The sequence below is a fragment of the Muntiacus reevesi genome, chromosome 1 (genome assembly GCF_963930625.1).
Source record: "Muntiacus reevesi chromosome 1, mMunRee1.1, whole genome shotgun sequence".
NCBI classification, from domain to species: Eukaryota; Metazoa; Chordata; class Mammalia; order Artiodactyla; family Cervidae; genus Muntiacus; species Muntiacus reevesi.
This window is the reverse complement of record NC_089249.1, coordinates 201,759,521-201,785,876: the sequence shown is the minus strand read 5'-3', so window position 1 is coordinate 201,785,876 and position 26,356 is coordinate 201,759,521. Positions and strand designations below refer to the sequence as shown.

The following is a 26,356-nucleotide window of genomic DNA, read 5'->3' as shown; positions in this document are numbered from 1 at the left end:
AGTTGCGGTGCGCGGGGTGAGCTGTTCCCTGGCATGCGGGGTCTCAGGTCCCTGACCAGGGTCACACCTGGGTCCCCTGAACGGCAGGGTGGATTCCCAACCACCGGGCCACCACCCAAACACACTTTTATAAAACTCAACACCAGGTGTTTGACAGATACTGTAATGTCAACTGTAACTGGACAATTCCAATTTCTCTGGAGACTAAAAACAAAAAATGCCTTCATACCAATGCAGGTCCCAGACTGGTCCTCTTGAGTGACTGGGGTAATTACCTGACCGGCTCCCACACATTAGAAATAACATGCAGAGACGACTGATTAGATTCTTTATTGATTCCACCAATGTATTAGTAGACATGATAATAAATGGTACTTTTACATTCTCTTAACCAAAAATATAACAAATATTTACACTCAATAAAAATACAAAAAGCATACAGAGGCACTGTCTTTCTAAAAGACATAAGTTTAAGAGGTATCAAAAAATAGGAGACAAACATTGCTTGTTACAGGATACTTTACAATCACTGAATTGTGCAGTATAATTGCTATTTGATTATTATGACTGTGCAGTTTTGTCTTTTGCTGATAAGCTCATGTTTCAATTTTAAAAGGTCAAGTACAACTGCATTCTGTGTATCAAAAGTAAAGAAGCCTTAAAAAGCACAACAAAAATTAAAGATGGACTGGAGTTCAAGTTTAAATCTGAAAATGTACTTTAACACTTTTGAAGATTTATCCCTTTGCTCTAGCCTTTATGGTAATACTAAAGGGATACATCTATTTTAATATCACATGTTTTAGAAACATATATCGGAATAACAATCAGTTTTAAATACACAAGGAAACTCTCCCCTTCTTCTTGAAGGGGAGAGAACACTTTATAAAACTTAGGTTTGGATATCTCCATGATTACATTACTGTCACATTTCAAGCCTAGGAGATTTTCAAGGTGGTTATGCAGACTTATCACCCTCATAAAAAATCATTTGAAGGCTTTTTCTCCCCAAATATCATATTGAAAGTGATCATTTGGAGAAAGTAATAATCTATTAAGTTACAATAAACTTTCATGGAAGTACATATTGGGGTTATTAATTCTCTATGTCTTTCATTATGAAGAGATTTTTTTTGTTGTTGAAATTCATTATTTGACAAGTTTGCAGTGAGGATTTACTGCTTCAATATTCCTGGCAGATTCAGAGTTGTGGTACGATGAGGGCACAAGTCTCTTTAGGATGCTTATAAATTCATAACATAAAAACAAGGGGACTGAGAACTGGAGCAAGTATAGGTTAAGGCTTCTCTTGTTCTAGTCATGTGACAAACTAAGAGAAGGCAGGAATGTACCCGATATCAAAACATAAAGTTCAAAATGCCACGACCTTTTTAAGGGATACACACATATCAAACTACAAAGCATTTGGCTAGTTCCTGATCAATGTGATCAGCTGATCCAAACACTCACAGTTCAAGCTACAGGAAAACAAGGGCAGCTACAAGGTGCAAGTCCAAAACCACAGCCTCTGACTCTGTGCAAGATGATTATCGACAACGTTAAGGACAACGATTTGAAAGACCTGTTAAAAAAACATACTGTGCAAACAGCCCATTTTTCTGGGAAGTGGATACAAAATGGTGAGAATAAATACCCAAATTTGATAAAAAGATGGTTATAGCAAAAATATCTTTCACTTTCTTTGTTTTGTTCTGGACATGAAAATAATATTGTGTAAATCAGTGAAAGAAAAATTTATGATCAAAGGACCACTGTTTATAGATCAAAACTTTGCAGTGTGACTTTCAAACTATTATTAGATTTTTGATCCAGGTTACTTTCCATTTCAATGGGCCAAGATAGCTATGGAGCCAACTGGCCTCATTCTAACATACCTGGGGGTTAAATTTCTAAGGCTTAAGTTTCCGATTTACAATTTTTTGCCCGTGGGAATTTTTCAGACATGTGATCTTTCCTAAGATGAAGAAACTGTCATTTTGATAGAAAAGATGGACTACTGCCATTTACCAGTTGGAACTGATTTATGATTTTAAAATAAAGGAAATAGGAGGATGATGGAAGAGAGAGCTAGGAAAAAAATGAGAACAAACTTTTCAAAAGGAAGTCATAAGCCAACTAAATCCTATAAATTCACATATGGACAACCACTCAGAAGTAAACCTATTTTTGGTTGCAAGTTGATCCGGGTAGTGCACATTAATGGCTTTGGCTTTTATTTTTTTGGTAGTCACAGAAGTTTATTAAACTTTCATTTGCCTTTATGCTAAAAAACAAATGAAAATATTTAAACTAAAGATATAGAAAACATTATACTTTTTTATAATGTTGGAAACTCTGTCTCATCCAGTAAACAATTACTGAAATTTTAATATTTAAGAGTGCCATGCTCAACAGGAGATATATATATATTTTTATATATATATATGTGTGTAATATATCTCCTTCCTCTCAAGGCCTGAAGTGAGAACCAAGAAATAATCATTTCCATAATTCTAGCTCCTCTTTCCCCCACAAAATTTTCAACCGATCATTTATTCTGGCATGCCAAACTTTACCTAGAGTCAACTGGGAGCTGCAGTGTAAGACTGAAAAAAGCCTTGTGCTTTGAGATGGGGGTGGGGGTGGTGAGTGCTGCAGAGCACTTAGCACAAAGCTAAATTACCTTCATGATTACACGGCCAACGATAACACATCCATTAACAAAGAACTCCATATCTGAGTTGTGAAAAATTTTAGTTACAGGTTCCTACAGAGTGGAACTGTCTAGAACTCAGTCTCCATTTATTGGATTTATACTTACAGTTAGATAGGGCATGACGTTCGCTTCAGAAAGAATTTTTATACGTGTTACGTAAGATAAAAATTTCATTCTTTGGAAATTAGGATTGCTATACACCCCATCATACCCCCTCCTTTTCCCAAAAGGCTGCTGACTCTGTGGTAGCTTCATTTGGCTTTCCAAATCCTGACCAGCAGATGGCAGTATTTTTCCTTCTTAACATCTCAACAGCAAAAGGATTCCTGTTCCATTGAAACAGACCCACACTGCATTGGTGCTACAGATGGTTACATCTCTGTATAGTCAAAGGTATTATCATCCTGTAAAGATGGCTTCTGTTTGGTCAGATCAGAGACAGTTTTATGGCCTCAAACATGAACATCAGTTAACTAGAGCTCCCAAATACAAACAAAACCACAAACTTCAAATAATAAGTTACTTTTCAAATACATAAAAATATCCTTGGCATTGGCAGACATTCTGAATTTGTCTGTTAACCCAAGCTATGGCTTGAAAATACTACCACTCTACTATCTTAAAAATATTGTGTTAAAGGAAAATCTATAGCAATATATATATGGGGAGGACTTAAGTTTGAATTTGTTCTAGTAACTGTGGTCCCAAAGGCAGATGTGGTGTGCAAAGCGGAGACTGGTATCCAGGCACAACATCCATAGCTGAGGAAACTATGCATCTGCAGGGATTAAATGAAAGGAAGCATGACTCAGGCTATCTCATTGCTCAGAGTACAGGGAACAAAACCTCTGGGTTAGCAGCAGGAGCAGCGTGCTATGTGCTGGCAACGGCCTGCGGAATCATGAGATAGTTCTGCCCACTCGTTCTTCCAGGACTTTCGGTAGGCTTCAACCAGGTCAATACAAAGGCTACACTGCTGAAACCTGTTCATTTTCTGAAAACAACAGAAACACAGTTAAGTGGTAGATCCACATATTAATAAAGATCAACTAACAATCTAGTTATCTTTTAGAAAATTGAGTCAATTTCAACAAAGAATCTTCTCAAATATCCCATCAGAGGCCAGATTTTACTGTAATGACATTTTTGAGTTCTGACCACACTGAAGACTGACAATCAATTGGAATTCCAAAAGTGCTTTGTAACCACTTTATTACTACACTGTTTAAAAGGATAAAATTCATTTATTGCCAACTTTGTCAAGTCAGTCAACTTTTGCTAATAAGAGGAACTCTATCAAACAGCATGACTTCAGATAATTTGACATTGTGATACTTGGAGTTTCAAGTGCCCAAGCATTAATACATAACACAACTCCACCAATGTCAAGTGTCTTCTCTTAAACTTATCCCTTTTGGCTGAGCTGCTATCTGAAATATAAGAGTACTCCATTTGAGCTGGAAGAAGGGTACCGGGCACAGAGAAACAAGGAGCTTGTCCTCTTCGTTTACAAAAACACACCATCATATTTAGGCTTTTTTAAAATTTTAACAGAGATTTCTAAAGCAGTGAAGAAAACATTTCTGTTTACATGAAATACCAGAGTAAAGATCATTCAAAGTGTTAAGCAATTTATTTAAGAGTCATTAAGGTAGTTTGTCAACATACCATCTGCTTCGCTATCTGCATCAGTCACATCTAGTTTATGCCTCTGAGGCTGAATTACAATCTTCGATGGAACACAGGCCACAGGGCTGCTACTGAGAGAAGCTGGTGGCAGTCTAGAGAGGCTGCTATGCATCAGCTTTGACCTCTGCACCGCCACACTATATTCTGGAGGTTTGAGGTGGAGGTGGGGTCCTTCCTTTAGGTCCGCTAAAGAAATCCCCATGTATCCTGGAGGAGTGGGAGGTGGCTCCCTATACCTATCCTCCTTCTTGGGTGAGGTGACACAGTACACTGGCATGAAAAATAAGCAATGGAAACGTTAATGAAAAACAGAAGAAATGGAAAAAAAAACCACAAAACTTATTACAATGATAAAATAGAACTTAAAAAACTGACAAAATGAATATATTTGAACACAATGGCAGTAGATTAAAAACTTTTTAATAAGCTTAATAAACTTGATATTTAAATTTGTGTTTAAAATACATAAATTACACTGGGCTTTACAAACATTAAACAGAGTGAGACAGTTGAAGGAGATGACACTGATGACAAACTTCTTCCTTTCACAGGTCAGCCTGCAAATCACAGAAGTGTGTGACAAATTCCTCAAGGAACACCAGCCCCAAAAGTGAGTCAGAAACATTTAAGAATTCATCCTGAATATCTAAAGTGTATTAAATAGGGAGATTTTCATAGAAATGACATGTAAGCCTTGTACTTAAGTGCTACTTTTCTCTTTCTCTGACATGAACCACTGTTTCCTGGCACTCTAGGGTAGGTAAGTTATCATTGCTGGCACATAAATAACTTTAGAGAGGAACTAATTCCTTCTAGGACCTTATTCCTAACCTATGCTTTGTGCTTAAGTGAATAAGAAAAATTTTAGGAAATCTACCTTAAGTTAACTTTCTCTGATTTTCTCAGTGGACATTAAAAATAACAGTGACTTAAAATCTTTTTCCCTACATTTGTACACCCTGGGTCTAAAGTAAAGCTTCAAAAAGCACCAGAAATAGGTTAGATAAAGAGGAAGGTTCCATGAAATTAAGACCAATCCACAAGATTCATAGGACCAGTAACTCTGAATGTCTTGATGATATCAGTAACTTTTAAAATACAAACACTATCTATATACACGGGGAAGGAAATGGCTACCCATTCCAGTATTCTTGCCTGGAGAATTCCAAGGATAGAGGAGACTGGTGAAGAGTCGAAAATAACTGGGCGACTAACACAAATCTATATGCAATAAGAGGAGACTAAATTAAAAAGGACCATTAAAATCCTCCCTTTAGAGAATCAAGTTGGTTCATGCCAAAATTTCTACAACTCTACCAGTAAAATCTGCAGGTAATATCAAGGTCAGAAAGGATTTCCATTCCCATCTGAGGAGAATGGAGTGAGGAGAAAGTAGAGTGGTTGTTAAGAGAAGACAAGCATGAACAATAAGAGATTTGCCCAGAGTCAACTAGAAATGAACAAAAACACTCCCAAAAACATTTTTAATCTATTTTCCCAAAAGGATAAGAGGAAGATTTTACATCCAAGCACATAGACGCTTGCATATCATTATAGTGGTTACTTAAAAGGCTTTAATTAAAAAAAAACCATAAGAATTGATTATAATATTGATTCAAAGTAGTCACTCCACACAAAAGAAAACCAGCTGCTATTATGTCCCAGTATTCACATAACTCAAGAAAGGGAAAAATGTATTTGACAGGCAAATACTAAAAGAATACACTAAGAAAGCTGTGTGCAGTTAGAACAGAATCCACAAAGAGAAGTTGGCACACGCATAACATGCACCAGGCAGGTATAATGAAAAATGTTTTGGACTTCTTTCTTTTTTTTTGGCCACACCATGCAGCATGTGCGATCTAAACTCCCTAACCAGGGATCGAAACTGTGGTCCTTGCAGTGGAAGCTCAGAGTCTTAACCAGCAGACCGCCAGAGAAGTCCCTATTTCAGACTTCTTTATCACACATTTTCCCCCACCTGTAACACCTAAAAGTTTTATCATATTCAAAGCTTCTAACCATGTATACAAAGCAAGAGGGTTCAAACAATTTATGAGGTGGCAAAGAGAATCCCTTTATTAGTACGGCACAGCAATGTAATAATATTTGTTAATGAAACCAAAAAGATCTCAAAAGCAAAACCAGACATATAAACCCGTCTCCCTAATTAAATTACTTAATGTCAGCCCTTTCATTTTAAATGACTTGACTATCTGCCCCAAAGCCCTTGGGAAATCATGAACTTTCTGAAAATAATTTGCATATGGAGGGAGGAAACAGAGATTAGAATGACAGAAAGGAATTTTGCAAGAATAAAGTTCTGGGCCAAGGTCACGGTTTACCACTTAAATTCTAAACACCACAGATATGACAAAGAACACATAACTTACCAATCAAGCCTTTTTCTGTACTTGAAGTAACAGTTTTATAAACTGGGTCGATGCCCTCCTTGTGGTCCAAGCCTTCAGATGATTCCGCTGGGGTGTTCTCCAGCACTCTCCGTTTAACTGTCCCATAGTTTGGTTCGTACGTATCAGACAGAGAACTAGAGGAAGCCCAACTCTGTCTCATCGGATTAGTCTCCAGGCTTCCTTTACACTGACCGCAAGTTCGAGAGCAGCCTTTAGGACAGCTGTAGTGCTCACTGTCAGTGGGTTCTACTTCAGCTATGGGACCATCCAAATGGGTCGGTCGGTAAGAGTTCAAAAACTCCCAGCCTTTGGGGTTTGGAAGACTTTGGAAGTTGTCATGGGAACTGCTTGAGCAGGAAGTCCAACTTCCACGACCACTATCAGCTGTTTCTATAATGATGTGCTCATGAGAAATCTCTTCATTGCTCACAGATGATGAGACAGCTAAACTCTTGTTGATTAGAGATGGCTTTGAGAGTGTCCACCTAAAATCAGAGATACACAATTGAAAGTAACTTATTGGCTTAATGGAAAAACTGCCTTCTGTCCACTGCCTACAAGAGACTACAGAACATAGATCACAAGTGCTTAATGCCCACATAACCTTGTGAAAAAAAAGTCACTGTAGTCAATCATCACTAAACTTCTACTGGCATTAATGTTTATACTCAGTCAGAAACTCAAATACTTAGCAAGGTTTCCTCAGAATTCTTCTTGAATAAAATTAAGTTTACATTTTCATTCTTGGTCACACAATGCTAGATTCTCTCCATGCACACAGAATTAAGAATTTCAATTACAGGAACCATGTTTTATTTTTCAGCATGTCTCTGAGGTACCAAGTGAACAGCAACTCCCCCAGTTACCTACTGCTGAATGGGTTCTATCATTTCCAGCAAGGGTTCTCAAACTTACTTCACGGGCCAAATCCAGTCAAGACTGTTGCATTATGTTCTCGGGAAAAGCATGGTTTTTACATTTTTAAACAGTTTAAACAAAACAGAACAAAATACTCCAAAGATTTTGAGACAGGGACCATATGCAGTCTGCAAAGCCTAAAATTTTTACTCCTTTAAATGGGCCTTTACCTGCTCACCCCGGATAAGGTTTGTGAAGTCCTGATATTTGGTACAGAGGACAGACCAGGATCTGCAAAGTGGAGTCCAAGGGCAAATCGGGGCCTCTACCTGCTTTTGCATATAAAGTTTTACTGGGACACAGTAAAACTGGTTTGTTTACAAACTGTCAAAGGCTACTGTGGTCCAACAACAGCAAGGTTGAGCAACTGCAACAGAGACCTTACCGCCTGCTACGTCTAATGTATTTACTAATTTTTACAGAAAAAGTTTGTTGACTCCTGGTCCAGAGAACCACAGTTTAGAAACCTTTACAAATATGATAATACTTTACTATTTAAAGTATACCAGATTTAACAACATCAATTTACAGTCGACTTTCTCAATGCTTTCTGAAGACTTCCATTTTGTTTGATTCGAAATAGAAATTTAGAGTTCACATGTTTTTTTTTTTGTATTGACATTTCTTAGCTGATAATTCTTATGCTCCAAGTCATACTTTGCAAGATAGGGCTCAAGGACTAGTCCTGCTCTCCCAATGTGTCCACAGTGTGTACAGCACTTTGAGGGTACTTCCCATCACACACTCTGTTTCTGAGCAGTCTCTAACCTCACAGCCAGAATGCAAGACACTTCCCACATACCAACAGCATCTTCACGTTGAATTCTTACTGATCAAAAAGATAAATAAGTTGTGTGATTTCGGTAACACTTAAAAAAATGAGCACCCATACATCTTTCAAAACAGTACTTATTTTCATATAAGTACATATAAGATACCCCTTTGGTGGGGGAGTCTATGGTCAAATTACGGAGCACTACTTGCTGTGGCCAGTTGGCTTGAGTCTTGTGATATGAACACAGGCAAGGATGTTTACCCAGGGCCAAGCTGACTATGGTCTCCTATCCCTGAGGAGTGCTCCGTCTTTTCCAATGCTCCAGTGGATTCAGGGGCTGTCACAGCCTGGGAGGAACACCGTTCATCCTGTAGAGCTGTAGACATGGAGTCGACAGAACAATTGCTCACAATGCTGGACCGTGAAGAAATCTCACTGTGGCTGGAGTCAGACAAGTTGTCAGATTTAGCTGATGGTATAAGTGTATAACCTGAATGAGAGAAGGCAACCGATGAGACTACAGGACAAGTGAACTGGAGTGGGGAGGGTCAGGGAGAGGATTAAAAAAATACAAAAAAGAACAAAAATATAACCTGAGTATCAGTGTTAATTTCCATCTATGCAGAAGCAATGGTGCCAATCTTCTATCCATGTTCCCTTACATACCCATTCACCTACCTACCTTCATGGCACCAATCTAATCCCAAATTCAAGAAACATTAAAACACAGGATTACTGAGAAAACTAGTTCAAAGGTAAATCTGCCTCTGCCTCTCACAGAGCTACAAGCATTTAATAGAATAAGAGGCATTAAATACACTATAGAACATTAAAATGAAGACATCCTGAACTTCTCAGCTTCTTCTTAACCCTAGGTCCCCTCCCCTATGATTAACATCAATATTTCAAGGCCTGACTTAAGTGTTCAAAACACCACCTTGGGCTGGGGGTACGTAAGGGGAGTTAGGACCCAAGGGAAACAACTTGTTTTTTTTCAAACTGCAAATACTTACCCTAGATACTTTGCTTTAGTCACCTAAGAAGTCTTGCCCAAGCTGAAAGTCACTTGTTTTAGTATTTTTAAAGAAACTGCTTTAGATTTGTATTTACTCTTATACCTAGTTTCCTTTTTCTTCACCAATTTAGCAGAGTATTAAACAGCTGAACTGACAGATTTAGAAGAATGTATCATGAAAAAAAACAGCATCTACCTGTTTTAAATTGTTCTAAGACTTACTGCACAGCAGATATAATTAGATTTTCTTTACCATTTTCTGGAATGAAGGGGTGAAGATGGAGTAAAGTAGAAGGATCCAAAATCAAATCTGCAGTGTGATACTTAATGTACGCAACCATTTGTTTTGGTAATTGTTAGAAAGTGCCAAACTTCTTTTGTTGTGAAGTAAAAGAAAATGCTGTAGTAATCCCAGCAAGGAGTAGGTCGTAAAGAAGTAAGCAATTATCTTCTCGTTCATTAAAAGAATGAGGTTCTATTAGGTGCATGACCTTTGGGTCCACTCCTAGAAATCTCAAAAACTATAGCCTTTATACTCACACATAGTTCAACAACCAAAAAATGTGTTAATCAATAACCTTATTAAGTAGTTTCATTACCTATTTCAGCAAGAAAAATTAAGACTCAGAAAATGTGTGATCTATATATTTGACTGTGCCAGGCACAGGACACGCCAAGACAAGTCAATCATTTGACTCCTCCCCAGTTCTCAGATCATGGGATCACTGCTATTCCTCAGTGTCCCTCATGAAGTGATCGGTCAATTTTCAAGAGGACCAAGAAAAAGGATGTGGTAAATTAAAAACAAAATTAAAAAATTCTTCCTCAAAAGAAAAAGTCACTGTTCTTTTATCCTGGCACACAGACTTGCTTTACTGTTTTAAAAATAATTTCATTTCTATGTCTGTTACATTAGTATTTCTCAAATATAATTAATTCTTAGAATCATCTGGAAGGCTTATTAGAATACACATTCTTGGGCCAATTTTCAGCAATTCAAATTTATGAGGTCTGCAGTGGGACATAGTAACTGTATTTTTTAAAAACATATTTCCCATATATTTTTTAACTTGCCAGGTTAGACAATCTCCTCCTCCTCCTCTGACCAGAGTGTATATGAAAAGTGGATGATTAAAAAAAAAAGTTTATGTGGACAAGATATTATACAGTTTCTTGCCTTTCAAACACTTCTCTTTAGCTTATAAGGTAGTTGCAGTAATAAGAAAGCAACACACTTATGTAAGGCAAAGGTTTTGGTCATATCATTACTGGGGTTTTAAAGTAAAAGTAAATACTGGTTCCTAAAAAGCCCCCTCTACTTGTTGCACTCACAGACCCAGCTGTTACCAGTAGAAAATAAAGCCAACTACAGGAAACCAGAGTATTAAGTTTACTAACATTAGCAAAATAACATACATACAAATAAGGCACTTTAAATGAATACGATTTGGTTGCTGGAGGATACTAATCCATAAAATGCTCAGAGAAAGTATTTTAGTAGGTTGGCTGCCTGAGCCTTGTTTGACAAATGACTTAATTTAAGCTACATTTACATTAATAAATGAAAACAAATTTCACACTAAAATTAAATAAAGAACTTCATCAGAGTGTCTTTCTCCTTTTAGACGTGAATCGCGTATAGAAGCAGTTTAAAGTGTTACTGTTGCCTCGGCTATTTGAATTGAAGATGTCACTCCCTTTCTCATCTTTGATGTTGCTTCCAACATCCTTCACTTTCTCACAGCTTTCTGTAGCTTGATTGTGATCTGCGTCCTCTTTTTTGCTGTTGGCTAGTCTCTCCCTTGAAAGAGTTCTTTCCCTAAATCTTCTAAACGGGGATGTCATTCTTTTCCTGGCTGTGTTCTCACAGTTTGTCCTGTCTCTATTCTCCTCAGTGGCCTTCTCGGTCCTGTCTGTTCTTTTGGCTGTGCTCCTGGTAATCTGAAGGATTTTCTTTTGCAAGTAAACCCCACCTATTCCGGGGCAGCTCTGGCCACTGATGTTGGTGCTGGACTCACGGGGAGGGGATGAGGAAGACCCTGAGAGGCGCAGCAGGATGCTGTGATCAGATAGGATACTGCCAACTGGAGGGAGAGATGCAAAAACCCTGTCATGGTCAATTAATTCTTTCCAATTAATCACAATTTACCTGGTTTATATAACATTTTACTATCAAAAAATTTTAACATTTTGACAATATCTGAAAAATTAAAGTCTAGCAACATACTTTTACTATATGGAGACTCTACAGCATAAACAAGACAGAACACAGAATAAGCTGGTAATAAAAAACTGCTGAAAGTAACCCAAGCTGCTAAAATCATAAGGTAAAATACAACATGAGTACCCAATAGCCAGAATTATTTCTTGAAAGTAACTGTGTCTAGAATTTCCAGGCAGATTCTACAAACAAAAATCAGACAGATCTTCATCAGAGTCTCTTTCTTCTCTTAGACTTGAATTGTGTATAGAAGCAAAAATCAGACAAGACATATAAACAGGACATACAATATATGTATTTATAAAGCACAATGTCCGATCCAATGTTCTCTCGAAGGTGGAGAGGTTCCCTGCCTTAAGCATCACGGAAGATAAAGGTTAAGGCCTCTTGACGTCTCGCTTTTTCAATTCTTTGTTTAAATTCTCCTGTTAAAAATCATGAGTGTAGGCTTCTTCTTTTTTTTTAGTTAAAAAAAATTTTGGCTTATTTTCTCAATTGTTAGAAAACAAAGAACTATTTCAAAGTATAGCAAGAACCAAGAACAGATTCTAATAATATACTCTTAGTTTAATGGCATTTTTGTTCAATAAGTGACCACTGGCAAAAATCTATCTATGGAAATAAACCACCAGAAATAGTTCTGAAGAAAAGACTTTCTTCAGATTTCTAAGACTTCAAAACATCACTATGTTTCTCACAAATCTATAAATATCATGGTCAACTGTTGGCCACACACTGAAAGACACAACAGAGACATTTCTCTATTCCAGTGGTTAAAATGGATTTCTGTTGGGAATAAAAGCAGTGGGGAAATTCCTGTTCTTGACCTCTTCCTACAAGTCACACTCTTGCATAAAATACCAAATCCAATTCAACTAGTTTCCTGGTTAGAGAACTGTCTATAATGAGACCACTGGAGGGTGTAAAGGTGTTCCTGAAAGAGCATTAAAAGCATATGAACACTGTTCATCTGGGCCATGTGTGTGAATAAGGCACTGTTCCCAGCCCCAATCCTTGGGACCTGATTACCCACTCAAGTATTGCCTGGAGAATTCCTTGGGCAGAGGAGCCTAGCAGGCTGCAGTCCATGGGGTTGCAAATAGTCAGACATGACTGAGTGACGAATGCTTTCACACAAGGGATACTTTGGATAGAAAACACACACAGTAAGTAGAGGAAAGAGATCTGTGTGCTTTCCTAAATTATATACAAGCTACATACAACAGGAACAGTAAACTGTGCTTTATAAACACATCTATAATGAATACTTTTATATGTCCTATGTGATTTTTACTAAGTTTTTCTTAGTAAAATCTGAAAGAAAATTCTAGCCAGTCTCAGCTATGTGAAGAAGGTCAGTAATGGAGTGATATTGCCCTGGAGTGGCAACAGTGATCAAGAAGAGAAATTCCAATTTACTAAACACCGACCATCTATCAGGCGTTACAGGTATTATTTCATTTAAACCTTAAATAAGGTCCCAAAAATATGTGGTCCCTATCCCATCTTGCAGACAGAAGACCTGACCTTATAAATCTGTTCTTTATGACCAGGGATAGAGTCAGGAATCAAACTAAGGTCTGACATCACTATACCACACTGCTGTCACAGAGGTAGCAAAAATAAAAAAGAATGCTTAAAAGTGAAAGGAAACTTAGAACACAAGAGCTAAGGAAAGCTCTGGAAGTTTTCCTTCCTCCTAGAATTCATAAGCTTGTCCTCCCTCTGACCATGTACTATTCTGTACTGTGATTATTCAAAGATGTAAATCTTTTACATCTGTGAAATTCCCACAAGTCATGTTCACACATATATACCAAATCCAATTCAACTAGTTTCCGGTTAATGAAACTAAGGAGTCTTTTCACCAGAGTAAACACAGAATACGGAGGGGCCAATGGAAGAAACATACACAATATTTAGCATGCTACATTTGGAGCTGGTGTGAAATGGCATCTTACATTTATACTACCCAGGCTAGTCAAAAAAAAAAGGGGGGGGGGCAAAGCCTTGGTCTGTATTATGAAAATATAGGTAAATAAACAAGAGAAATTTCACATTTTTTTTTAACTCAAGAGGCGCTATATTAGTATAAATGTAAAAATCCACAAGGGCACTGTACAGATTATTGTAAATTTCGATTAATAAAAAGGGAGCAGTAACACTCCATTAGAAAGAAAGGAATGTATTACTCTAAATATTAGTTTCATTTCCTAAATCTTGTAAATGGGTTATAAACAATTTCCTATAGAAATTCTTACTTTAAAATACTTTATAGAATTGTTTGAATTCATCGGTAATTTGAGTAACAACATCAAGAATCTGCACAGACCAAAACTGACTTCTGCCTTCATTCTTATCTACGCCTGTCCTCTAACAAAGAAGGACCACACTCTGAATGCAGGAGTCCTAGCTCCATGCTGCATAATACCTGGAAGTCATCTGAATAATTCAATCCAAAACATGAAAATTCAGGAGGTATTATGAGTTTCACTTTTCTTCACACTTTCTAAACATAATTACCAAAGGCCAAAAGCAAACTCTGTGCCCCACAGTGTTGTCTGGTGTAACAAGAGCTCAGATTGTTTTCCCTTACCTTTGCGGGGGGAACCCTGAGGAGACACAGGCGGGCTGGAATGTACGGATGACGCCACAGAAATGGTGTCTTCTGTGTGTTTCTTACCACTTACTTCTTCAGCTGTTCCTAAAACTTTCTGAGGTAAACCTGTACCTAAAGATAAAATCAAAGAGGTAAATAAGCATCACTTCACAATTAAAATGTCTACAGTTGCCTAAATTACTACATAACTAAAGCCACGATGCACAATGGCTAGTGTAGTCAACTGAAATGCGTAAATGACAAACGGGGACTAAATGACTGGGTGATGGCACACAGAGATTCTCACCTCTAGGTCATTTGTTCAAATTCAGCCAGTCAGCACAGATCAGATTAGAACAGCTCTTTGCTTGTTTTGCGGCATAAGGGACATGGATTTAAGTCTGAGTACAGTGTGCCACCCCCACTGACACACGTGTTGGAAGTCTCAATAGAGAATGCATGGATTCAAGCTCTTCCCTCCCCTCTAGAGGTGGCCTCTCCAAGTCAGGGCGAGGCATGTGGCAGGGGCAGCGGAGGGGTGGTGGCTCTGTCACTACCTGTGGAGCATCTGTGCTGTGGGGACACAGAAGAAGCTGCAGGCCTGCCAGGCCAGCCCTTTTCAAGAGCACTAAATTCACACTACAGGAGAGAAGTAGACAACAGAAAGAATCATGAATTTATAGAAAAAGAGTATGGAGCCTACTGGAAACATTCCTGCAAAGTTCTGTCATCACTCTTGTCCAAATGCTGGTCCTTTTTGGCATAGGTCAAACTTACCAGTTTTCACTGTTGAACCAGTAAAGAAAGCCCAACTCTGATGAGTACTCAGCATAGTAACAAGCACCCCTTTAATACTGAAAAAGTTTAAAACATAGTATACTCACACTACTCTTAGTTAAGTGCCATTTTAATATATTTATCACATAACTAATAGGCATATTACAGGAAGAAGGAGGATGGCTACCTGGTACAAATTATTCTGCCTCTCAGGTGATGACGTCCAAGTAAGAAATCAGAGTTAGACTATTCCCATTTCTCATTCCCATCACCAAATCAACTTCAACCATTTCGCAACCAATTTTCTCTTCATGTCCATAGTCACCAAACTAGATCAGGTTCTGGTCAACTTCCCATTGCTACATCAGCTTTCCACTCAGACTCCCCACCTCCAATCTCACGCCCTTCCTACTACAGACCTCCTCACACGTAAACTGTCCCAGACCCTTGCCTTGTTCAAATTGCTTCCTATAGGTATCTACTGACAACTTTCCTTCAGCATCTCATGTTCTAATTTTGGCACGTCTATGACTTGACTTTTCTTCATCCTGGGACACTGTTTGTTTAGTGTTAAAAGTAAGGACTTTGAGCCAGTTAGCCTGAGCTCAGCTTCCAGTTCCATCTCTTACTGGAGGTGCATTATTTAGATCTTCTAAGGAATGTGAGTATTCTTTATCTTTAGAGTTCTTAAGATTCAATGAACATATATACATAAAGTAGTAAAGCACTTGGAACTGTGTCTGGCATTCAGTTAGTGTTCTTTAAGTGTTAGTATTAATTATTATTATCCCTCAACACTTTGCAGCTTTGTACTCAGAGTAAACCACCTGTAGCTCCATGTAGCTACCAAATTCTTCCTCTGCCTGAAGCAACTTCTCTGAAATTTTTGCCTAATTAACTCCTTCCTAGTCAACCTTTAATATTCTGCTTAGGTGTTATCTCCAAAAAGTCTTCTCTGGAGCACTGTCTTACTTCTCTCGACTCTTAAGAGTCCCCTCTCTTTTGTTTTTTTCTATGTTCTATACATGCTCCGGCCATAATAGTAGACATATCACATATACTGAAGTTATCTATCTATGTGAATGTCTTTATAACCAGAATGAAAATCTGGAAAAGGAAGGGGAATTCCTTATTTACCTTTGGATTTCAAAGCAAAATCAAGTTAAATTCTCAAGGTTCTACTGAGTATGTTCTATGTATAATGCATGGGCTAAATAAAAATGCTGGGAACCAAACCTAATCTAGCTTTCCACCTGGAAGCTAAAATAGTGATACTGCTAAAACAAGTAATGAAAGTAACTTGGACAACGTCTACATGGTCCAACAGAGGAAAAAAGAGCATGGCCTATACTTTGTGTATTTTACCCTTGCTTCTTTGTTTCCTAGCTAGGTTTTCCTAAGTGGGCATTAATGAAAACCAACATACAGGCTTAAAAAAAAATAAGCAATTTCATTCTCAAAAGTTGCATTTTCATTAGATAACTGAGTATATATACCACTAAATGCAGTAAGTCCTTGGTACCCAAGTAAAAATAAGTTTTTGGTTGGTATAATTATAGGAATTACCACATCAACATTTAAAATATGCATGCTGTCATCAAAGACTTATAGGCAAAATGAAGCATTTCTTGACTCATGAGTGCTACTTACATTACACAAACCATGACAGCAGATCTCCAAAGCATTTATAATTACTTTCTAAACTAACTTGCCTGGAAATTTCAGTTAAATGGAAGCAGTATTAGTTGTGTATACTCACTCAATGTGGCGGGGTCTTTACCTTGACCCTTCTTCCTGATAGGGTGCAAATTTACAGCGGGCACCTGAAGCACCTGGCTTACTCTGTGGGGCTGATGCAAATGAGCTTTAGTTGTTTGGCCAGCTGACCTCAATGGCACCGGAGACATTTCTGATGACTTCACTGATTTTTTCTCATTTAAATTCTTGGTCACTAATAAGAGAGAGTAACAAAAATATACTTCTGTACTTTATAAGGCAAAGTTATGTGGGATGTTTTCATGGTGTGGCTCCTAAACTTGGGCATGTGTGCACCAAAGCCCTAAAACACATGAGACCCAAGCAGTTAACATCTTCTCATTTATACTGTTGAAATACTCTCTTTATCAATTCTAGCATGCCATCAAGTCATTCTCCATACATCAGCATGATGACTCTTCCATCATGAAAATCTGATTTGATAATGCTACTTTCCTTCTACAAATGCCCTGCACAAACCTTCAGATGACTTGCCACTGCTCTTAGGATAAAGACACAAATCCTTAAAGCAAGGTCTACTAGACCCTGCATGATCCGGCTTCCCCAATAACCCACACTTGTTCTCAAGACATCCTGTATCCTTCCTTCACGCACTGATAATTATAATACAATTATCTGTGCAATTAATCAATGCTTCTTCCCTCCACAAGGCTGTAACAAACAAGGTTATAAGAATGGATTTATATCTTGTTTACAAGTGTATCCCTATGTGTTCAGTGATAGAAACAGATGTTCAATAAGTAGGTATTGAATGAGTAAGTGAAATTATTTCAACAGCTATACACAGGAATAGCAAATTTGCTAGAAGTGTTCAAGACATTGTTTTTATAACGACATTTACTGAATGGCTCATTACCCTACATTTGAAAGTTAACTGTGAATCTGAATTTTAAAAACAATACTTAGTTGTATTTCCATATTATCTTTTCTACTCTGTTGACATACTTGTCCCATTACTATGCAAATACTATATCATTTACCAATCTCAGGGTCAACTCATGATGACTACCATTTCACCCTATTAACTAGGAACATGGAAATAGAAAATCTGAACCTTCCCGCCCCCTATATTCTGTCAACATTTAAATCAATTTCTATGCATTATATTGGGATTTTTACTGGCATAACATTTAATCACATATCCAGATAAGTAATACTCATAGTAGAAGTACAATCTTTGATTTCTGCTTTCACAACTCATACTGTCTTTGACCCAGAGACACAGGCATTCTACTGTTCGTACTTAATTTAAAAAATTGAGTACTGAGAATAGGATCTACTTTGTTCATCCCATTTTCTATTCATAAATAGTATCAGAAAGATCAGATATTTATTTTTACCTATTGTACTGATACCTATAATTTATTGTATTTTTTCAGTTGGTAAATATCTGTAAAATTCTTAGAAAAGGCAAAATTTTCACTTATTTTACTTTTCATTTAAGGATGAAAGTAAGAACATTCTCAGAGAAAGACTCCTCTATAATGTTAGTCTTTTTTTAAGATTTTATGATGCTTTTCAAAGAACTATATTTAGACTCTATTTCCTGCACAGAGAAATCATCAGGAAAGGATAAGAATTCAGTATCTGATTAACACGATGAGATGATGCTTGAGGTATGTCACTAAACTTTTGTGAGCGAAAGTTAACTTTCTTGGGACTTCAGCATAATACTAGAAAAATAAATTTCTATTTTGTTGTGCTGTTTAGTATCACGTAAGTGAAAACTTGTACTTACAGGTACCATATGCAGGCTCCCATTGCAATGACATCATCTGGAATTTCTCTTCATCTGTCTCGACATCCAGACTGGAAAGATACTGCTTCACTTTTCTTGCCATTTGGGCATCTTCATACAGTTTCTTGGCATTAAGCAGAGAGCTACGGCGTGCCCTTTTTTTGTGAGCACCTCCCTGAACATCCAGCATGTTTGAATTTGTGCTGCCTTGACTCAGTGACCTGTAAGATGAAGATCACAATGACGGGCTACAAAGATGAGAATTAAGTACAGCAGACTGAAGATTAAAAGAATTCTGTTCTGTTAATGCGATTGCATGCTGATGCATATGAGTTAAAAGATGAAAAAGCATTAATGCAAAGTAATATGTCACACATGGCAATGTTCTGAGTTTTAAGATTCAGCAAAGTGCAGAACTCAAAAGGATAAGTTAACAATTCCCCTCAAAGCAACAAATTCCATCAGACCTATGTTTTGTGCCTTCCAACCCACAGGACAATTGTGACAAGTGAAAGCATTCCTTGGCCCTGTGGTCATCCACACTCTGAAGATATGTCAAGAGCCTAATTTGGCAAGTGCACTCTGAGCCAGATCTCTGCACCAGGGTTCTTCAGCACAGGAGTTTCTAGAGCAGCTCTGGTTGTATGTGCTACTTTGGACGTGCTACTGCCATCATCATTTCTGTGTACAGCAGACATACTCTGAGCACACTCCAATGTTACCTGTAACCAGATGTTGGCCAAACTTTAAAGAGAACAACCAGTAAGAAAAATAACACCATTTATATTCAAGTCAATATAGTCAGAGATCAGAAACAGCAGTAAAAAGCTATTCAATGCTTTTACTCACATATGAATTGGTGAGGCAACATGTGGCCTCTAGGGCTGGGGATATGGGATCTTTCTTATGCAGTGCCTCTAAATGTGATGGAACTACAAGCTAAGTATGAATTACTACAATTCAAACAAGCTAATAAAGCTTCACATCCAACTCTCCTCTTTTCAGCAAGCTTTCTTTCTTCTACAATAACTATATCTAGAACCACTGGAAAACAGGAATTGCAATGCTGTTTGTCCTTTGTAACAAAGGTGGCAAACACAAGGTTCTAGATGATTTTTATTTTAAAGGCAGTTGCCATTCTAAAATAATGAAGGTATCTATGGGTTTTCAAAGTTAGCCTCCCAATTACCCAAAGATATTCAAAATTGGACTATAATCACATAATCTGTTTTTTCCGTGCTCACATAGCCCATTTTAAAAACACACGAAAATCCTAACATTTTCACTTTAGATCAAGTGAAATAAAGCTGTAAAAAGTGTTATTTTTCTTCCACAATTTTAAGATCTTTAAAATATTGTGTCTTACAGCAGATGAAAACTTGTAATTGTTACTGGTCAGGCAGAAACTGTGACATGTTTGTTCTACTTACACAGCAGAAATTCCAAAATTTGCAGAATAGTTTGGGAAAAATCCAACGGCATTAGTGAATACTCCGTTAACCTTCAGGAACCAAAGGATTATAAGGCTGTAGTGACTCTAACTAAAGTTCAACAACATTCCTGACGCAAGCGTCAAAAGGAAGCTAGCCCTGAATATTTGCAAAGCCAGCCTAAGAGCCCAGCGTCAGCAGCTTTTTGTTCTTTTATGGCTTGCTTAAAGAAATGTGGCATTACCTATGCATCTGATGGCACAAAAGGCAATACTGTGCGTGGGAAAAAACTCCAGAAACTAACAACTCTAAAAGTGATTCAGAAGATTCATATTCTAAATAGGAAAAAGTTTTAGAAAGACCTAAACCAATTTAATTCACTTAATATTTCCTTTTTATTAATGCAAAAAAGGTGTTATGTGACAAAAATACACACCTAATTTATATAAGAACTCTTAACAAGTAAAAAATTCTCAGTATTAAGAAGGCACTGCAGTGATTTTTCTTAGTGGTACATAAAATAGTAGTGGTCCTAACAATTGATGTTGTCTTAGATGCAAAGCAATGCAGTAAAATCAACTCTCAACATTTAAGTACAAATTTTAATACAAATATTTAATAATTTTACCTAAGTTAATATAAAAAGGTGCCTAGAAATCTAGGATACAGACAAAATTTCAATAAATGAAACACTGTGATAAATGACAAAGAAATGTCTTTTAATCTACTTTCAAAATGCTTTGATATAAAAAAGAAAATGCCCAGTGTCTGCAAACATCATACAATGCAATCAAATGCTGAATGAATAATGATTGTGCTACACAAGTCATTCAAACACTCCAAATCCCCACTAAGATACACTGTCCAAGTAGTCCTCTTCATCACAGTCATGTTAGGAATCAATTTCTGTTTTCAACGAGAACCAGAAAAGACCAAGACATAAATGTACAGCATAGAAGAAAACACATGAGAAACACGCAGAGAAAGGAAGAAGAAAGTAGAAGAAAATTCAAGTTTACCAAGCTTCAACAGAAAACAAAAGACCACAAATAGGACAAGACTCAAAGTAAGTGGCTCACAAAAAATCCTTCACATATGTGTTATAAAAGCAACTAACTTCATGATTCACTGTAATCTTAAAATAGCACAATTCTTATTTAATCCCTTTATCCACAAAATCCATCTTTTCCTTCCATTATAATTGAAAAGACTAGATATATGACTTATAAGATACCTAACTAACTATGACAGATCTGTAAGCGGAGATCTGAAACTACTTGAAAAACAAAAGGTGTCATTTTCTGAATCTATTTCAGTTTTAAGAGAGATAAGGGAGCCTTTAATTAAAAGTGGTAGGAATTTAAAATAAAATTCTATCAATGATGTATATCTCATAGTATTAGTGGACCCGAGCATTTAAAATAATCTTCTATTTCAATTATTTACTATCTCAAATCTATAGTATAGTTAGGATAAAGGCTGCAGCTGATGGAAAATGTACCCTTTATAAACCACTTTCTTATCCATTTTAATTTACTTAAATATTTATTTTTATAAATATGGCATGTGAATAAAATGGTGTGGACTCTGGAATCAGACTATCACCAATAATAAATTAGAATCCACTATAGTGAGCTCTAGGAATTTGGACAATTCTGTCTTCCCCATTTGTACCATGGGAATACCAGTATCTATTTCACAGAGCAGCTACAGAATTCAATAATTCATATAGAGTGCTTAGGGAAGTATATAGGAAGCACACAACAATATATGCTATCATCATCATATAACTGACCCTGCTAAATTAAAATCTAAAAGGGACCTACGGGATGTCAACAATGGAAAACTAAACAAGGAAGAAGCTAGCTCTATCACTATTGTCTCCTTGTTAGCAAAAGGCATTTGTCAGGAATGTAGGCTGACAGGGTTAATAGAACACATGCTATTTTACGTGCGTGCATTAATGAAAAGGATGCAGTATACGTTAAGAAATTGAACAACCTTCATTCCAGTTGCATTCATCTCTACACTTACCCCAGACTCCGCCACCTCTTCTTCCTGTAAGCAAGAGCCACAAACATTGAAGCGTGTGTTTGAATAGGAAAGCACAGAAAAAAGACAACAGTTGAAAGTCAGAGAAACTACGGAGACAGAACAGAACAGAAAAATTTTACTAGAAAAAAATGGTAGCTTAACAGTAAAATGACTTTAATGGAATACAAGGTGGTAAAATGAATTATGACATGTACAGAAGGCAAAAAAACTCCACAATATTTAAAAGTGTGCTTTTAGACCAATTTTAATACCTAATTCATTTAGAGGCTTATGTTAATAACAAGCTTAACGGAAAACATTTATTACAAGTTTCCAGGGAAACTTTAAAAGAAAGAACTTTTGAATTTTTTTCAAAGGTATTTTTGAGCCATTCATTTAAGTGAGAGGATGAAATTACAAGAAACATAAAGATTTATAATTTCATTTTTAAGTGCAGAAATTTCTCTGACAATATATTTGTTCAAGAAATTTTGAACAAAGACAACTTAAAATGTAAGCATAAATATATCATGAAAATCTTTAAGATCTTATTATCTCCTTATACTATAATTGGGCTGAATCAAGATTGTTTAACATTTTTATTCTCATTTTTTTGGCCCTTTCCTCTCTACCACCTGATTGGTCTGAGCATATCCCAGGCTTGTACCCAATAAGCTCCAGCTGTGGCCAGCCCCAAATCTGTTTTTTCAGTCAGCACACTGACTACTGTTGCGTTACTTTGTCCACACTACATAATATATATCACCAAAATGGCCAAATACTTGAAGAAAGCTACTACATTTCAGTACTAGCTGACAAAATCAATTTAGGAAAAGTTCAGTCTAATCTAACTATAAATGTTTTATTTTTTCCTATACTGTATTCTACTCCAGGCTAGGCCATTCAAGGGAGCAGTCAAGTTTATTGATTTCCTCCTTTGCTCATTTCTGAGGCATAGCTGGTACTTAGAAAATTATCTGGTCTGACAGGCTCACAAATTCATTCAGGAACCAGGGTGCTAAAATATATGAGTAGACAGATGTCTGTGTAAGATAACAGGGGATGGTGGAGCCACTATACAGGGACATATAACAAAAACAAAAACTTAAAAACAAAGAAACAAACAAATCTTCCAGGTTTGCTTTGGTCCCTGGTTCTTAAGTCTTCTGCTTCTACACTGCTGAGCAATGGCACCTCTCATTACATGCAGTGATTCTCAGGGGCGAAAGTGGGCAATTGGCTAGAGAAGAGGAGATATGACACACTCCTTCCGTTGTACTTTGAGAATTTCTAAACTAGAGCAACTATCAGGTCAACTACTTCTAAAAACAGACTCATGAACTGTGGTTTAAACAAAACAAAAATTAAGAAAATAATCCTGACACACGTTGATTCTATATGGTTACAACAACTCCATCTCTAACCTTTAAAGAACCAAATATTTTTGTTTCTTTAGTAGACTGCATTTCTTTTCAAAGTGAAAGTGAAGTTGCTCAGTCGTGTCTGACTCTTTCCGACCCCATGGACTGGATCCTTAGTCCCTGGAATTTTCCAGGCAAGAATACTGGAGTGGGTTGCCATTTCTTCTCCAGGGGATCTTCCCGACCCAGGGATCAAACCCGGGTCTCCTGCATTGTAGACAGATGCTTTACCGTCTGAGCTACCTAAGCCACTGAAATTGTGTCTGCCCTGACAAACATTTCGTTTTTTTGTTTGTTTGTTTGTTTGTTTGAAATGTCTAGAATGTTAATTTTTACTTTTTTATTTTTTTTAAATTTTTTATTTTTCAGTGGGTTTTGTCATACATTGATATGAAGCAGCCATAGAGTTACACGTATTCCCCATCCTGATCCCCCCTCCCACCTCCCTCTCCACCTGATTCAAACATTTCGTTTTTAAAGCCCTTATGTACTAAAGCTATACACACAGGCCCAGAAGAAAATCAGATCAAAAATTAAAACCCTAGTATCTTTTCATCCTAAAAATTACTAGGAAAGGTAACTTACTTTAAATTCTATATAATGTGAGGAGGCATTTGTTACTACATGAAAAGTGAATTTTAAAAAGCATTCATAGAAGATCAGGTTAATAGTGAACACAATATTTTCATTTTTTTTTGTTGTTTGTTTTTTTTAATTTTTTTTTTTAATATTTTCATTTTTATTAAAGATACAGTATCCTTAAATCTGCACTTTCTGAACTGCTAAAGAATTTACATAAGTACCATGACTTGAGACAAAGGAATATATTTTAGAAGAATAAAGTAGAACGTATATAGATATGGAACTTTAAAAATACTCAATAAAAATCAAAGACATGAAGACTAATACTTCACGCATTTGGTTAGAACCAGATGAAAATATGTTTTCTCTGATAGCTTCAGTGAAGATCAGTAACTTAAGTTAGATGACATTTTAAGTAACAATAACAATACAGAACTATCTATGTACTCAAAAAAATTGAGAGAGAATTAGGGTTCAAATTTCAGTAATTTATGTCATCCTGGACACATTACCTAATTGCTCTGAGCTTCAGTTTCTTCATAGGTAAAAAGCAGGCCAATACTACCAACCTTTAAAGGTTATTACAATACACTATTACCTGACATTGACATCTATAAAGCACTTAATACAGTGCACAATAAAAGGCAGATGGTCAATAAATGAAAAGGATCACTTTCAATGCCATTCTGTCATACTTCAATGCCATACCTCTGTCGGAACATCATAGCTGGATCCATGTTAGCAGAAGTCATTCGAACAACCTGACGAATTTCCTTGGCAATCATTCTGAGCTTCTCAAAATTTACCAAACCATCAACTTTGGAATCATTCCCTATAGAATAAAAGTAAATTTTTTTAACTTCCAAAATTAAAATATCTGTATAAATGTAGCAGAAGTCAAGTCATTATTCCTGGAGGCACAAATCAGAAACTTTATCAAACTGCCACTTTTGGTTTTAAGAATTGATAAACACATATATGGTTTAATACTGCTCCCAAGGAATGACCTAATGGGAGGAATTCTATTCCTATGGAAATAATGATTACGAATATTAGAAAGTGATAAACTGTGCATAGCTTCTAAAAGCCATTTCTTCATTACACTGCAGGCACACCTAGTAAAAAGTGCAGCTTCTCTACACACACACACACACACACACCAAAAAAAAAGAAAAAAGTGCAGCTCCTCAATTCGAGCTCTCCAGACGCTCGGCTCACTCAGGCAGGTACCTGCATCTATTTTTTTGGCAGCAAAGTTAATAAGCACTTGAAAACTTAGGTTTCCACCAGCGGTCATAAAGAGTGACCTTTGGGCTTAACTAGTCCAGTATGGTTGCTACAGTTTACAATGATTTAAAAAATTATAAAATGAGTTGTCAACACTTAAGAAGTGGAAGACATCCCATGAAAATAAGAATTTATGACTTATCTGGAAGAAAAAGAGAGCGGATGGTATCTGGGGGATTAAATAATAGCACGCCTGTTTTCCAAGTGGAAATAATTAGTTAAAATTAAGAGAGGGATGGCTCATAGGGACAGACATCTTCAAGTCTGCCATGTACATGCCCTTTCCCAGAATTTGAATTTACAATCATGACTTTAATCATTAAACACAAATTTTGCTTGTTCATAAGTTACATAATCTTTATTTGTTTTATTAAATAGTTCTCTGAGAAAAAAATTCATACAACTTTCAAAATGGTCTACCTTTCTTTGATAAGAACAGGAATGACACCAGACTTAGCCCACATGTGGGCTTACGCAGTTCAAACCACAAGGCAAAAAATGATATGTTCAAAGGGTAATCTAACTGTCTTTTTTCCACATCTGTCTAACACTTGGTGTGACCCTATTTATTTCCCATGGTGGGCCCGGAGATGTCTCTGGAACACCAAGTCCCTGAAGCCAAGATGGAAAACCACACGTGTCTGAACACACAGGGGGCTCCCTTTTTGCATTAAATGGTACCTATCTATTGGACATATAAACTGTTCAGGGTCTCAAAGTGAGTTGGAGACAAAATGACAACGCAAAATACTTTCAAGTCATGTAAACATGTTTTGAGGGAACATGTAAGAAAATGTATTTGAAGCCTCTAATAATACTTTCTTAAGAAGTAATAATGAAATTAGGGGCAGTATAACTAGTTAACTGGTACAACACAACTGATAACAGTTCGAAAAATTCAACAAAAATAGGAGAAATATGTTGAGTCATCAAAAAACTATAAAGGCAGTGAGGATCTGAAGAA

The 26,356-nt window shown here is 36.8% G+C and overlaps 1 protein-coding gene across 6 annotated transcripts in view; it reads right to left on the bottom strand.

Annotated features, from left to right (window-relative positions):
• Positions 1–315: 315 nt before the first annotated feature.
• The window catches only part of RAPGEF6 (Rap guanine nucleotide exchange factor 6), a 234,471-nt gene continuing 208,430 nt past the window's right edge, over positions 316–26,356 (bottom strand). For 3 of the 6 annotated variants that reach the window (XM_065918156.1, XM_065918158.1, XM_065918159.1), the window contains 9 exons: positions 24,814–24,937; positions 22,103–22,126; positions 18,639–18,859; positions 16,884–17,075; positions 14,345–14,479; positions 8,774–9,002; positions 6,799–7,304; positions 4,385–4,675; positions 316–3,710 (listed from right to left, as the gene is read on the bottom strand). In XM_065918156.1, the coding sequence (XP_065774228.1) occupies positions 3,685–3,710; positions 4,385–4,675; positions 6,799–7,304; positions 8,774–9,002; positions 14,345–14,479; positions 16,884–17,075; positions 18,639–18,859; positions 22,103–22,126; positions 24,814–24,937 (1,748 nt within the window). In that variant the 3' untranslated portion in view covers positions 316–3,684. Of the gene's footprint in view, positions 3,711–4,384; positions 4,676–6,798; positions 7,305–8,773; positions 9,003–9,154; positions 11,612–14,344; positions 14,480–16,883; positions 17,076–18,638; positions 18,860–22,102; positions 22,127–24,813; positions 24,938–26,356 lie in introns of those variants that run through there. The other 3 variants (XM_065918157.1, XM_065918160.1, XM_065918161.1) reach the window with 3 other exon arrangements.